The following is a 13,024-nucleotide window of genomic DNA, read 5'->3' as shown; positions in this document are numbered from 1 at the left end:
TTTTTTTGTTCTTTAAGTACTTATAAGAATTTTTTAATTGTGATTATAAATCCAATATTATTAAAAAGATATTATACAGTTTATTATATAATTAATATATACAGGGTGTCCCATTCTAACTTTTGGGTTAAAATTTCTTAAAAACCAAGGCTTGCATCGAAAAATGTTTTATACAAAAGTTGTAGGATTTCGAGAGGACATTTTGTTGTAAACATAGTCTTATTCCAGGTGGAGGCATTTTCGAGATTTTGAAGTCATCATTACTTTTTTAAACGGAATCACTATAATTTTCTTATATAAATCGATTCATCATAATATATGGCGTAAAAAATTGTTAGAATTAAATAGTCGAGAATGAATGATTTACGAGATATTTTATGCTTTATTCTGACACATTTTGACAAAAAATATGAAATATCTTGTATATATTCATTTTTTAATCTTACTCTAATAATGTTTTGTGTAGACTGAGGTAAATCAATTAATGTAAGAAAAATATAGTCTTGTGATTAAAAAAATTTGTAATTTGCAATGTGCACTGCACATTTTTTTTTTAAATAACTATGTTTTTTTTGCACCAATTGATTTATCTCATTACTCCATGCAGAAAATTATTAAAGATTATCGAAAAGTGAGTATATTACGAGATATTTCATATTTTTTGTCAAAATGTGTCAGAATCAGTGTTGGGTAGTATCTAGATACCTACCTAGATATAATATCTAGATACATTTTGCATATCTGAGTCTGTATCTGAGATATATTCGAATTAAAATCTGTATCTGTATCTAGATACAAAACATATAGTATCTGAATTGCTTTCCTCAGATACATTTTTAGATACATTTTCACATATTTCTTTAAATTGATCAATTCTTTAAATTTTTAAAAGATGAAGACCTCGTAAGAAACAGCTGACAATGCTATCGACATTCTCTATTTGTTAGACAAGCAAAAATATATTGCGTCAATATATCACACGTTTTCCTCATATGAAACATTTGTTTTTAAGTTTAAAGTTTAACACAATTATATATCGTCATTAAAATACCGGTTGAATACCGGAATACCGATTATTTAGCATTGGTGATCAAATTTTAGTTTAATTTAAAATCACAGAGAAATAGTTTCAGTGTGTGTGACGATATCTTTGAGACATTTTTGATGAGTTAAGACTAATAAAATCGTAAACAAAAAATATTAATAAATAATAGATTTATTCAGTATATTTTGTGCATATTTATCATTATTATGATAAAATTTAATTTAAAAGTATCTGATATGTATCTGAGATATTTTTAAAATATCTGAGTATTTGTATCTATATACATTTTAATTTGTATCTGTGTCTAGATACATTTTTTCACGTGTATCTGTATCGAGATTTATTTTAAATATATCTTACTCATCACTGGTCAGAAAATGAAGCATAAAATATCGTATACCATTCACTTTTCGACTATTCAACTCTAACAATTTTTTACCATATATTACCATATATACGAGGAATCGATTTATGTAAGAAAATTATAGTGGTTCCGTTTAAAAAAGTAATGATGATCTCGAAATTTCGAAAACGCCTCCACCTGGAATAAGACTATTTTTACGACAAAATGTCTCCCTCGAAATCCTACAACTTTTGTATAAAACATTTTTCGATAAAAGCCTTGGTTTTCAAGAATTCAACTCGAAAGTTAAAATGGGACACCTTGTATAATTATTATATAGTTACATATACGAGGTGTGATCAAAAAGTACAGAATATCTGAATAAAAATAAATGTATTAAAATAAAAATTACAAACTGCAATTAGTTCTTCTCAAAATATTCTCCCCCGTTTTCCACTCATTTATTCCAACGTTTCGGCCACTTTCTAAAATAATATTAAAAGTCTTTTTTCGTAAGTGTCTCTAATTGCGCTTTCGTGGCTGCTTCGATCTTTGGAATTGACTAACGCTTCCCTCTCTTTCATTATTATTTTTACTTTGGGAAAGAGCCAACAGAAGTCGCACGGTGCCAAATATGACGAATACGAATAAGCATATATAATAATTTTTTATATATATTAACGTAGTTCACATGATCCATATTTACAACAAATTTTTAAAAAAATGGATTTTTACACAACCGATCTTTACGTAACTAAACTACTGACTGATCAAATCAAAACGAGTTGAAATTTGTCACATATTATAAGAAGAGGGAATCCAATTAGATTGCAAGAGGGAAAACCGAAATTCCCCTTTTTCTACTATACATATAGCGATATTCACGGATTTTTTGACACTTTAAACTTAAAATAAGAATTAAGTAGGATTACATCTTTAATCATGTAAAATTAGATTTTATTTCATAGTGACAAATATGTTTCATTATATTTTATTTCTTGTAAGATTTGCTGTGACAAATATTAAATAATGTAGAAATTATATTTAATAATTATCTACAACTAAATAAATTTTCGGTATACTTATAAGTTATATAATATATTAAATATATTAAAATAATTATATATTTTATTAAAAATTTTCTCTCTCTCTCTCTCTCTCTCTCTCTCTCTCTCTCTCTCTCTCTCTCTCTCTCTCTCTCTCTCTCTCTCTCTCTCTCTCTCATTCTCTGCAGAAAAAAATATGTGACAGAATGAAATTTATGTCGGTTTAACGAAATATTCATATTTAAATCTTTAATTTCGTATAAAGCTATTTATTCTACTTGTGTGTGTTGTTAATAAAGCAAAATTTTATCAAAAATGTATAGCATATCTTCTTCTCATATGATTTAGGGAAAAGTATGTTAAATCGTACTCTACAGGTAAATATTAAAATTGCAATAAAACTATCAAAGAATAAATTAAAAATTTTTTTATTTATTTGGAACTATAGTTCTTTGTCAACGATATACGCTAAACATTAACACAATTTATTATTGTTTCATATCGTAAATTAAAATTTTTTTTAAGTAGTATGTGGTATGATTTACAATACCGATTTGCTAAATTGTAATAAACCTATGAGTTTTTAAATCGTGCCTCTAACAATAAAATTAAAAAATTGTAACAAAAATAAAGTTTCATTTTCTACAAAAGTTCTCAATCTGCAACAGAACATATAGAATGTCATATTTATAATCATAATTCTCTTCAAAAATTTAACAAAATACTTTTTGTATCACACAAAAATATAAATAAGTATTATCTCAATATAATTATAAAGATATTTTGTTCAGTTGTCCATGTATGTAAATATAGAGAAAAAAAAGTAATGCCTAAGTAAAAAAATAAATTTTAATCGTACCAGTATGATATAGGAAAAAATTAGTGGTACGTTTTACCGAACTTTCATTGTTTAGTCAAAGTAAATTTAAAAAATCTTAAACCTTAAAAATTAAAACATTTTACCGATTTTTCAACGCTTTCATATACAGGATCAAATAAGATGAAGAAATGCTTTAATAATAAGTTTAATTATTTATCTTTCTCAATCTGATGGCTTAGGCCCGGGGTGCCGAATATTACATGAAAATCACACAAAATAAATTTATGAACGCCACTCATCAACGCATCGTTTGAGAAGGAAACAAACATTGCGGCATTTGAGCGAAACTAGCTGCGATACAACAGCGTTAACATCTTAAAGTATTTTAACTCTGTTTAAGAAATACAGTGGAGGTACGATTTACCGAACGATATGATTTAGCATATTTTCCTCTATATTGATTTTGAAGTCGGCACGCGCTCGTGGAAGAATAAAAATAATATCTTCTCGCAAATAACAAGTTTTTCTTCCGCTGTCTTCTGCAGGGCTGACCAATGCTACCGTCAGACTAATTGACCCAAATGTACTGCAAAAATAGTGGATCATAAATTACACGGTCTTGACGAGAGTGCACTTGACACAGCACTGTCGCTATATATGATTACTGTACAGAGAAAGAGACAGAAGGACATGGAGGAGAGAAACAGAGTGACAAAGAGGAATAGTGGGCAGAAGGAGGGAAAAAAGAGGACATTCCATTGAAGATTGCCAGCTCTCTTCCGACGTGTCCTCATTTTGAGTAGAAACGAATGGAAAACTGCCGTACCCTCGAAGAAATTATAACAAAGTCGAAACGGTTATATGTCAAATGATCATATAATCACATAAATTTGTTGCATTTTAGATAATTTAAATTGATTTATACCATATTTGACGAAAGAAAAACTGCAGCACTAAAAAGATTTTCATGATATTCACATTTTGTTTTAAATTTTAACAAATTTTACACATGTAAATTTTTAATAATTTTAATAATACTTAATAATTAATTATATAAAAATATGAAAATGTTATAATTTTTAAAATTTATTTTTTTCTGTCTATATTTCATATTCTTTTAAATTTATCTTCTGTTTAAAGTAATATTATGTTACAATACTAATTGTAAGTGTGCTAAATTCTTTCTTACATAAAAATACATTATACAAAAGCTAAATAGATTTAAATATAAAGTTCTTATGAAAATTTCTTAAACAATATTTGAAAGATCTAATAATGATATTTCTAAGATCCCCCCAATCCAATAGAAAAAAATCCAAATTATTCATCAATTTTCACATATTTAATTTATCAAGTATATAAACGAATTAATTACTTTATATATAAAACACTAAATCCATAACAAAACACAATTTAGAAACTCATTAACTACGTAAACTCGTCAAATTATAATATATACTAATTTCTGTTTTATTTTTATCATATAAATAGAAAATTATGAAATTTGATTTCATAAAGATTTCGACATTTTAATTAATAAAGATTTTATGTACAGTAATTAAATCGGACAAACACAACTCAATAATATTAATATAATATTAAATATAACGTTGAAAGAAAACTTCTCAATAATTTTACATATATCGTAGTATTAAAAATATTTGATAATGAAATATTATGTATAATGAAATATTTCTCAAATATTTTTTTAAAAGTGTTTTCATGTTTACTGCTATATAATTTTGTTTTTTATGATTTTTTTTGTCACGTTTAAATTAAAGTTACCTTGCAGCTGGTACACTTTAATAAAGAAAAAAGTGCTTTTCTGAATAACTGAATTACATCTACTCATCTACCCGCTTGCATCACAATATTTCTCGTAGATTAAAAAGAATCCCTTTTTTGATTTTCTTTTATATAAAATGTTTTCTTTTTTCATTTGCAGATATAGAAGAGTGCATGCGCAACAGCAAAATAAGATTGTACCAGAAGCTATAGCCAAAGCTTTTTTACGAGGCGCCTCTTCTAAACTAATTTCATGAATCTCGTAAAGCCAATTACAAATTGACAAATAAGGCTAAGAAAGACAAATGTGTAAGACTGGAACATTCTTTTCCTCGAATCAAAAATGAATGTCTGCCTTGCGCGTCGATTGATTGGGACTTCCGTCACCTAAAACCTAAAACCACTAATCCTAAAATTACCTTCTGGTTGAAGAAAGATCAACGAGTGGTCGACGCTCGGTGACGGCAGGGAAGACCGTCATTGAGCGAGAATGACCGCAAAAACGACATTCAACCCAACGGAGATCACTTCGTTCGATATGACATCGATGCTGGATGTTACTTCGACCGAGGAAAATCTCTACGCCAATAACACCGAGGTAGACGCAGTGGAGATCAACTGGCCGGACGTGCCAACAGTCATCATGAAGGTCTGCATCCTCGGTTCGATCATCACCACGGCCCTGTTCGGTAACCTCCTCGTGATGGTGTCCGTGATGCGACACAGAAAACTACGGATCATAACAAACTACTTCGTGGTCTCGCTAGCATTGGCGGACATGCTTGTGGCAATGTTCGCGATGACCTTCAACGCCAGCGTCCAGATAACTGGCAGGTGGCTCTTTGGCTACTTCATGTGCGATGTTTGGAACTCCCTGGATGTATACTTCAGCACTAGTTCGATACTTCATCTGATGTGTATCTCGGTGGATCGATATTACGCGATCGTGAAGCCGCTTAAATATCCCATTAACATGACGAAAAAAGTGGTGGCATTTATGTTGCTCGCTTGCTGGCTGGCGCCAGCCATCATCTCTTTTGTGCCAATCTTCTACGGTTGGTACACTACGGAAGAGAACAATGTGCATAGGCACAAGCATCCGGAACTGTGCGAATTCAAGGTCAACAGAATATACGCCATACTTTCCTCGAGTATATCCTTCTGGATACCCTGCACCATCATGATGGTCACATACTTTGCTATATTCAAAGAGGCTAACAAGCAGGAGAAGCAGATGCATAGCAGAATGGGCAATGCTATGTTGCTCAGTCATAGACCAAGCAAGGATCTTAATAATTTAAACGGAGAATTGAATAGCGGCGGATCATCGAAAACCTTAACGCTGAACGAGATTAACACCGAACATTTGCACACACCCACGAAAGATAAACACATGATGAAAATGAAGAGAGAACATAAAGCGGCAAGAACGCTAAGTATTATTATGGGTACCTTCATTCTCTGTTGGCTGCCATTTTTCCTTTGGTACGTGAATCCAAGTGTTTATTGGTAATAACTTTTTATGTGTTAAATTAATCCTCCCTTCCTTTTTAGTCCTTTCTATTATGAATTATTATGAACAATGGACTATCCTATGTAAAAATATTGGGAAAACAAAGATAGTTGAAAAACATTCTTTTTTTACTTTAAAAGAGACACAAAACAATGATATCAATTTGTTTAGATGGCGCCACTTTAGAAAAATTTACGAATTATCAATTTTTAAATAGAAATTTATATTTTTTTGACAAAAGTTACCGTAAGAATTATCGAGAAACATCTAAACTCATATGTATTAGTTACGAGTTTTCTTGATTTTTCCATGTTTCTATGAGTTACCATTTTTCCATGAGTTACACAATTTTTTAATTTTGGAATATTAGTGTTCCGCAAAGAAAAATGTCAAGAGATACTTTCTGCTTAAATTAAATTGTATTTTGTAGTTTTTAGTAGTAACATTTAATAATTATTGCATAATAATATTAAATCACTTTAATGAGATCAAAATGGGTTAACCGCCGCGAAAGATAGTAGATATGATCAAAATGGAGGGATTGTGTAAAAATAATTTCAGAGCTATTGAAAAAGAATATGTTCGTGTATCTAGGAAAGTGCTTCTAAGGAGACCTTACCTCTGTTTTATAAGTACTTCTCGACATCGGAACACTAATATTTTAAAATTAAAAAATTTTGTATAACTCATGGAAAAATAAAAAAAACTCTTAATTAATATATACAATAATAAAATGTTTCTCGATGAAACCTACAATTTTGTTAAAGAAATATCGGTTTCTATTTAAAAAAATGATGATTAGTGAATTTTTCGAAAGTGGCGCCATCTAAATAAATTGATATCGCTGTTAAGTATCCCCTTTAAAGTCAAACAACTTTGTGTGAAATATTTTTCTGTAAAAGACGTGGGAAAAAAGATATTTAAAGTAGGATATTAAGAGGATCCTAAAGCCGTCCTGTCTTACCGACAAAACGATCATTTTTGTGCACGCTTTTCTTTTTATTGGTTGAATAGAATAATAAATGTTTTTCACGATTAAAGTACACATAGAAACAAAGCAGGGACCTACCAATTGTATGTTAAAAACAAAACAATTTTAATATTGAAATGTTTTTGTTTTTAACATAAAATTGGTAGGTCCCTGCTTTGTTTCTATGTGTACATACTTTAATCGTGAAAAAACATTTATTCTATTCAACCAATAAAAAGAAAAGCGTGCACAAAAATGATCATTTTATCGGTAAAACAGGACGGCTTCAAGTCACCTTAAAATAACCGCGCGCGCGTACGTGCGTGCGTGCGTGCGTGCGTGCGTGCGTGCGTGCGTGTGTGTGTGTGTGTGTGTGTATGTGTGTGTGTGTGTAAAGCAATATAACAGATAATTTACTGAAATTCAGCGTAAACATTAAATTTCAGTAAATTACCTCTTATATTTTGCTTTCGAGGTTTTAACTAGATTTTAAGTTTAGAAATTGATTGATTTTCGTATTTTCATAAAGGAGAATGTGTAAAAGTTGTCGATGTGCCACACCCAGCCGGCAAGTAAAATATGTATGTTTTTTTTATAGTTTTATTTAGGCTGCAGAATTCACGAAAACTCGAAAAATGTAAGACGAGTGTCAGATACACGCGCGCGCGCAAACCAAAAGCGTATACATAACCGCAGACACATGATCACAGTTTCCGTAGGTTTATTTCTTTTTATATTCGAACTTTCTTACAACAAAATGTCATGTAGTTTTTGAGAATTAAAACATTCCGGAAAAAAAATCATTATGTTTCTCATTCTTATGAAACATTCGTGCGTTTATTTACTCACTTCTTTTACATTTTTACGTATATTCCCTTCATGTTTATGGAAAATTAATTGCACCACGTAATTCTGTGTGTGCAGCCTAAGAACTATAAAAAACATACAAATTTTACTTGCCGGCTGGGAGCAAAAATCAACGACTTTTACACATCTTCCTTTATATAAACAAATAATTCTTAAAATTTCATACAATTATCAGGTACGTCACTACGGCGCTATGCGACAAGTCCTGTCCATGTCCCGACATCGTGATTGCGATTCTCTTTTGGATTGGATACACAAATTCAGCATTGAATCCATTGATCTATGCATACTTTAATCGTGACTTTCGAGAAGCGTTTAAGAACACTCTGCAATGCGCTTTCTGTTCGCTCTGTAAACGGGAACCGTCGGATCTTGAAGCACTGGACTTCCGTCGGCCATCCCTCAGGTACGATCTGGTCTAATATCTAAAGATATGCACTCATTCTATCGCTTTTTTTTTTAAACTTTGATTGCCCGTATTACTATTGTTTATCATTTTCAATAATATAAAATCTTTTTCTCGATACATGGAGAAATTAATTAACAAGTACTATCATTTATAATCGAGAAGAATATTATTCCGGATTCTGATCAACAATTACATAAGTACGCAAAGCTTAAATTATTTATGTACACTAATATATTTAAAAATTTTTTTGTAATATTTATTTTGATTCAACTTTCAATTTGTTATACCTTATATAATCTGTTTTAACATAGGCGTTTTATTATTTTGTCTTTCATTATCTTGCAACTTTTTATACATATATAACTTTTTGTATAGAGATAACATATTTTTAGATTTTCAAACACTTCATGTAATTATATTTGCATATTTTTTCGTAAGTATAATACAATGTATGAAAATCATTTTTTGTGTTTTATATTGCATTCTATTAAAATTTTTTGTAATGAAGTTATTAATGTTTTGAAACTTTCTGTTGTGTATTTCTCAGAAATTTCTCCCATCTATTGTAATATCTTTATCGTAATATTGTATAGCTTGTTTATATTTTTTATTATAACATAGTATTAAATTTACAATTTTATTAAGAAAAAAAATAGAATAAACCAAAATTATTAAATTTGTTTTAATATTAAAGTAAATATAAATCACAATTTTCTAATTATACCTTTCTAATTATAATTTTTTTTTATTATAACTACTATCACATTGCAATAAAATCAGATTTGTTTTCAAATTTTAGATTATAGAATTAAAAAAGATATATATGTTTATCAAACAACATAAAATAAGATATAAAAATTTTATAAAAATATTATGTATAAAGTATGTATATTTGTTATAATCACTCTTTACCAACTTGATAATGAAATTATTTAATATATTCAAAAAAGACCTATCTTTTGATTTAAAAGTTTTTTTTCTATATAAGAAAATTTTTTTATAATATTTAATGCACTGCACTACACAAAATTATGCAAAATAAAAATGCATTTATTTATCGATTACATAATTGTAAATTTATTTCATCTATAAAGCTTTAATGAAATTTAATAATACAAATTAATCATATTCATATATATCTACCTATTTTTGAAACGGCATGAGGTATCTCAACACGTTATGATACTATAAATATAATACTATAAGTGCAATAAAAATGTATGTGTTAATTTTGTAAGACTTATTAAATAATTAATTATGAATCAATACTGAAATGAATCAATTATGAAAAAATCTTAATCTTTTCTAATTAAAATTATTAATATTATAATAATATGTAAATTTTTTTAGTAGTATACAGTGGTATATTAAGAGAAAGAGAGAGAAAGAGAATTATTAAAATTAGTTTTTATAATTTGAATATTATATTCATCAAATAAAAGTTATATAAGATGTCAAACGTTTGAAAACATCTCTCTGTGAATGCATCAGGATTACTTTATTAGCTTGTTATAGTTACATTCATTATATTTAGTGTGTTTATTCAACTACTATACGATGCTTTAATGAGAGATTTACATACTTAATAATAGAACGATGAGTACAGGACGATTATCATGAACACAAATTTATCTCAAGCATTCGCAATTCAGAGAAACGATATCATTAAACTCATAAATTAAACCTATTTTATCCGCGTGGATGTATGGCGTCATATATCTCTATTTTCAGTCTCTGCGCCAATTACTTCATTATTCTGTTCAATTACATACACACTGCGTATATCTCGCGCGAATTGCATTCGTAATATGATCCACGATGTGATGATTGAACTGACAATAAAAACACAAAAGAATAAACTGACATTGTACGATAATTAACGAATGCTAATTTTTTTTTTCTTTCATTTAGTTATGAATGTTTTTAATGCAATATTTTCCTTTAAAACATTATATATGATGATAAAAAATAATAACTTATCAATGTATATTTAAAAAGAGTTTACACTTAATAATTTTTTCATTTAAAACAATTTGTTTTATTAAATTTAGTTAGTTATTAGCTGCTTATCTTTTTTAAATACATCAATTGAACCTCGCACTCCGAGAGTTACATGGATACATATAAAAAATTAAATTAGTTATATAATTTAACTGTAATACGAATCGACATACAAGATTTATGATTTTATTTATATAACAATAAGTTAAATAATTTACAAAATTACAATATACGCAATTTTTTTAGGCTAGGCTATATTATATTATTTCCATTTGGATTAAAATATTGAATAAAATATACAAATTATTTTATTAATATTAATAATATCATTTTTCTACTTTTAGACTAATATTATTTTTCTATTTTTACACATGTAAAATTATTAATATGTAAAAATTAATAAATTTTATATTATTATATGTATATTAATTATATATATTTATTTATATATATTTATTATATAATTATATATATTATTATACATATATTAATTTTATATTATTATATATATAATAATTTTATATTAATATGTTAAAAGAAATGGAGGCTGTTCTTCCAAATGGGGCACACCTCCGATGGGGTCCAATTTTTTCAGGTCACTTCAGGAGATCATATTAAAGTCAGCTATCAAGGTCTAAACCGTGGCTTTTTAATAATTCAAAAGTTATAAACAAAAATATCACTAAAAATTGTTAAAATCGTTAATAGATTTAAGAAAATCAACCCTTAATGATCTTGACTTTGACATATATGTATATTGCCAAGATTACTATTAATTTTTCTATTTATTTATTCATTTATTTATGTTTAGTAAATCGAACATGTGTTTGCAACTTTGGACGCGAAGCAAGGTTTCACATGTCCCCCGCAGGGGGCCGGAACCCACTGTGTCCGCGCATACACTTTCCACGCGAAGCGAGGTTCCACATGGGTTTGCAACTTTCCACGCGAAGCGAGGTTCAACCCGAACCTATGTGTCTAGTTTTTTTATAGTGGAGCCCCCCACAGGGAGGCGGAACCCACTGTGTCCACGCATACACTTTTCCACGGGAAGCGAGGTTCCACATGGGTTTGCAACTTTCCATGCAAAGCGAGGCCATATATTGGAACTTCTATGCAGTACTGCGGACATGGGTTGGGTTGGGTTAGTTTTTGAGTGGGGTGGGGGTGCAGGGGGAGGGGCTCCCCCCCTCCCCCGCCCGGCGGAGCCCCTGGCTCCTTATTGTCGTATCCATATACGATTCCACATGGGTTTGCAACTTTCCACGCAAAGCGAGGCCATATATTGGGACTTCTACGCAGTACTGTCAGCCTTTGTAGTTTTCTACGTATAACGGGACTACGTATCTGTGTTTGACATGCTTTTAAATTTTCCAGTATTTGATAAAATAAATTCAAAAAACGTCAATTTTTGACGATTTTTTATGGTTTTCACCATGAAAATGAAAGTTGCGCCAATTTTCACTATCATATTCGTAATCAGCACGTCAAAATACGTAAGTATACGTAGTTTCAAAAAAATCGGAGCCGTTTTGCCCTTTTCGGAAGTTTATCCGAATTTTCTTTCAAAGATTAAGAATTACAGTTTTTTATGAATAATTTTTGTTCGTAACTCTTTCGTAAACAATGAGCGATGTTTAAAACTTTTTGAATGTTAGTCAGAACATAGTAATCTTGACAACATATGTCAAAGTCAAGATCATTGAGGATTAATCTTCTTATATCGATTTTAATAATTTTTAGTAATATTTTTGTTTATAACTTTTGAATTATTGAAAAGCCACGGTTTAGATCTTGATAGCTGACTTTAATATGATCTCCTAAAGTCACCTGAAAAAATTGGACCCCATCGGAGGTGTGCCCCATTTGGAAGAACATCCGAAATGGAATACACACAAATATTTTTATTTATTTATTATACATATATCATATATATTATTGTATATGTATATATTATATATACAGGATGTTTCTAAATAAGTGCAAAAATTTTAGGAAATGATTCTTTATCGAAAATTAAAGGGGGTTTTTTATATAAACATATATTCCTTCATTTATCCCTCCCTGAAGAGTACACTTCTCCAAAGGGAAGGTTAAAATTAGATTTTTAATTTTTTTTCTCAAAGTTTGGACAATAAAAAAATGAAATTTGGTGGATATTTTCCAATAGTAAAATGGATATTTATTAATATTTTTTAAATCTTTTCATATTATTATAAGGGAAT

The 13,024-nt window shown here is 29.1% G+C and overlaps 1 protein-coding gene across 7 annotated transcripts in view; it reads left to right on the top strand.

Annotated features, from left to right (window-relative positions):
- The window catches only part of LOC145942469 (octopamine receptor beta-2R), a 118,334-nt gene that overhangs the window by 95,514 nt on the left and 9,796 nt on the right, over window positions 1-13,024 (top strand). For 4 of the 7 annotated variants that reach the window (XM_083049216.1, XM_083049221.1, XM_083049220.1 and 1 more), the window contains 2 exons: window positions 5,200-6,524; window positions 8,565-8,795. In XM_083049216.1, the coding sequence (XP_082905342.1) occupies window positions 5,530-6,524; window positions 8,565-8,795 (1,226 nt within the window). In that variant the 5' untranslated portion in view covers window positions 5,200-5,529. Of the gene's footprint in view, window positions 1-3,799; window positions 4,111-5,199; window positions 6,525-8,564; window positions 8,812-13,024 lie in introns of those variants that run through there. The other 3 variants (XM_083049215.1, XM_083049217.1, XM_083049222.1) reach the window with 2 other exon arrangements.

Source organism: Prenolepis imparis, unplaced genomic scaffold (genome assembly GCF_030444845.1).
Source record: "Prenolepis imparis isolate NDT839.2.m4 unplaced genomic scaffold, iyPreImpa1.0 SCAF_11, whole genome shotgun sequence".
Taxonomy (NCBI): Eukaryota; Metazoa; Arthropoda; class Insecta; order Hymenoptera; family Formicidae; genus Prenolepis; species Prenolepis imparis.
Note: the sequence above shows the minus strand (reverse complement) of the source record. Positions and strands in the feature narration are given on the sequence as shown.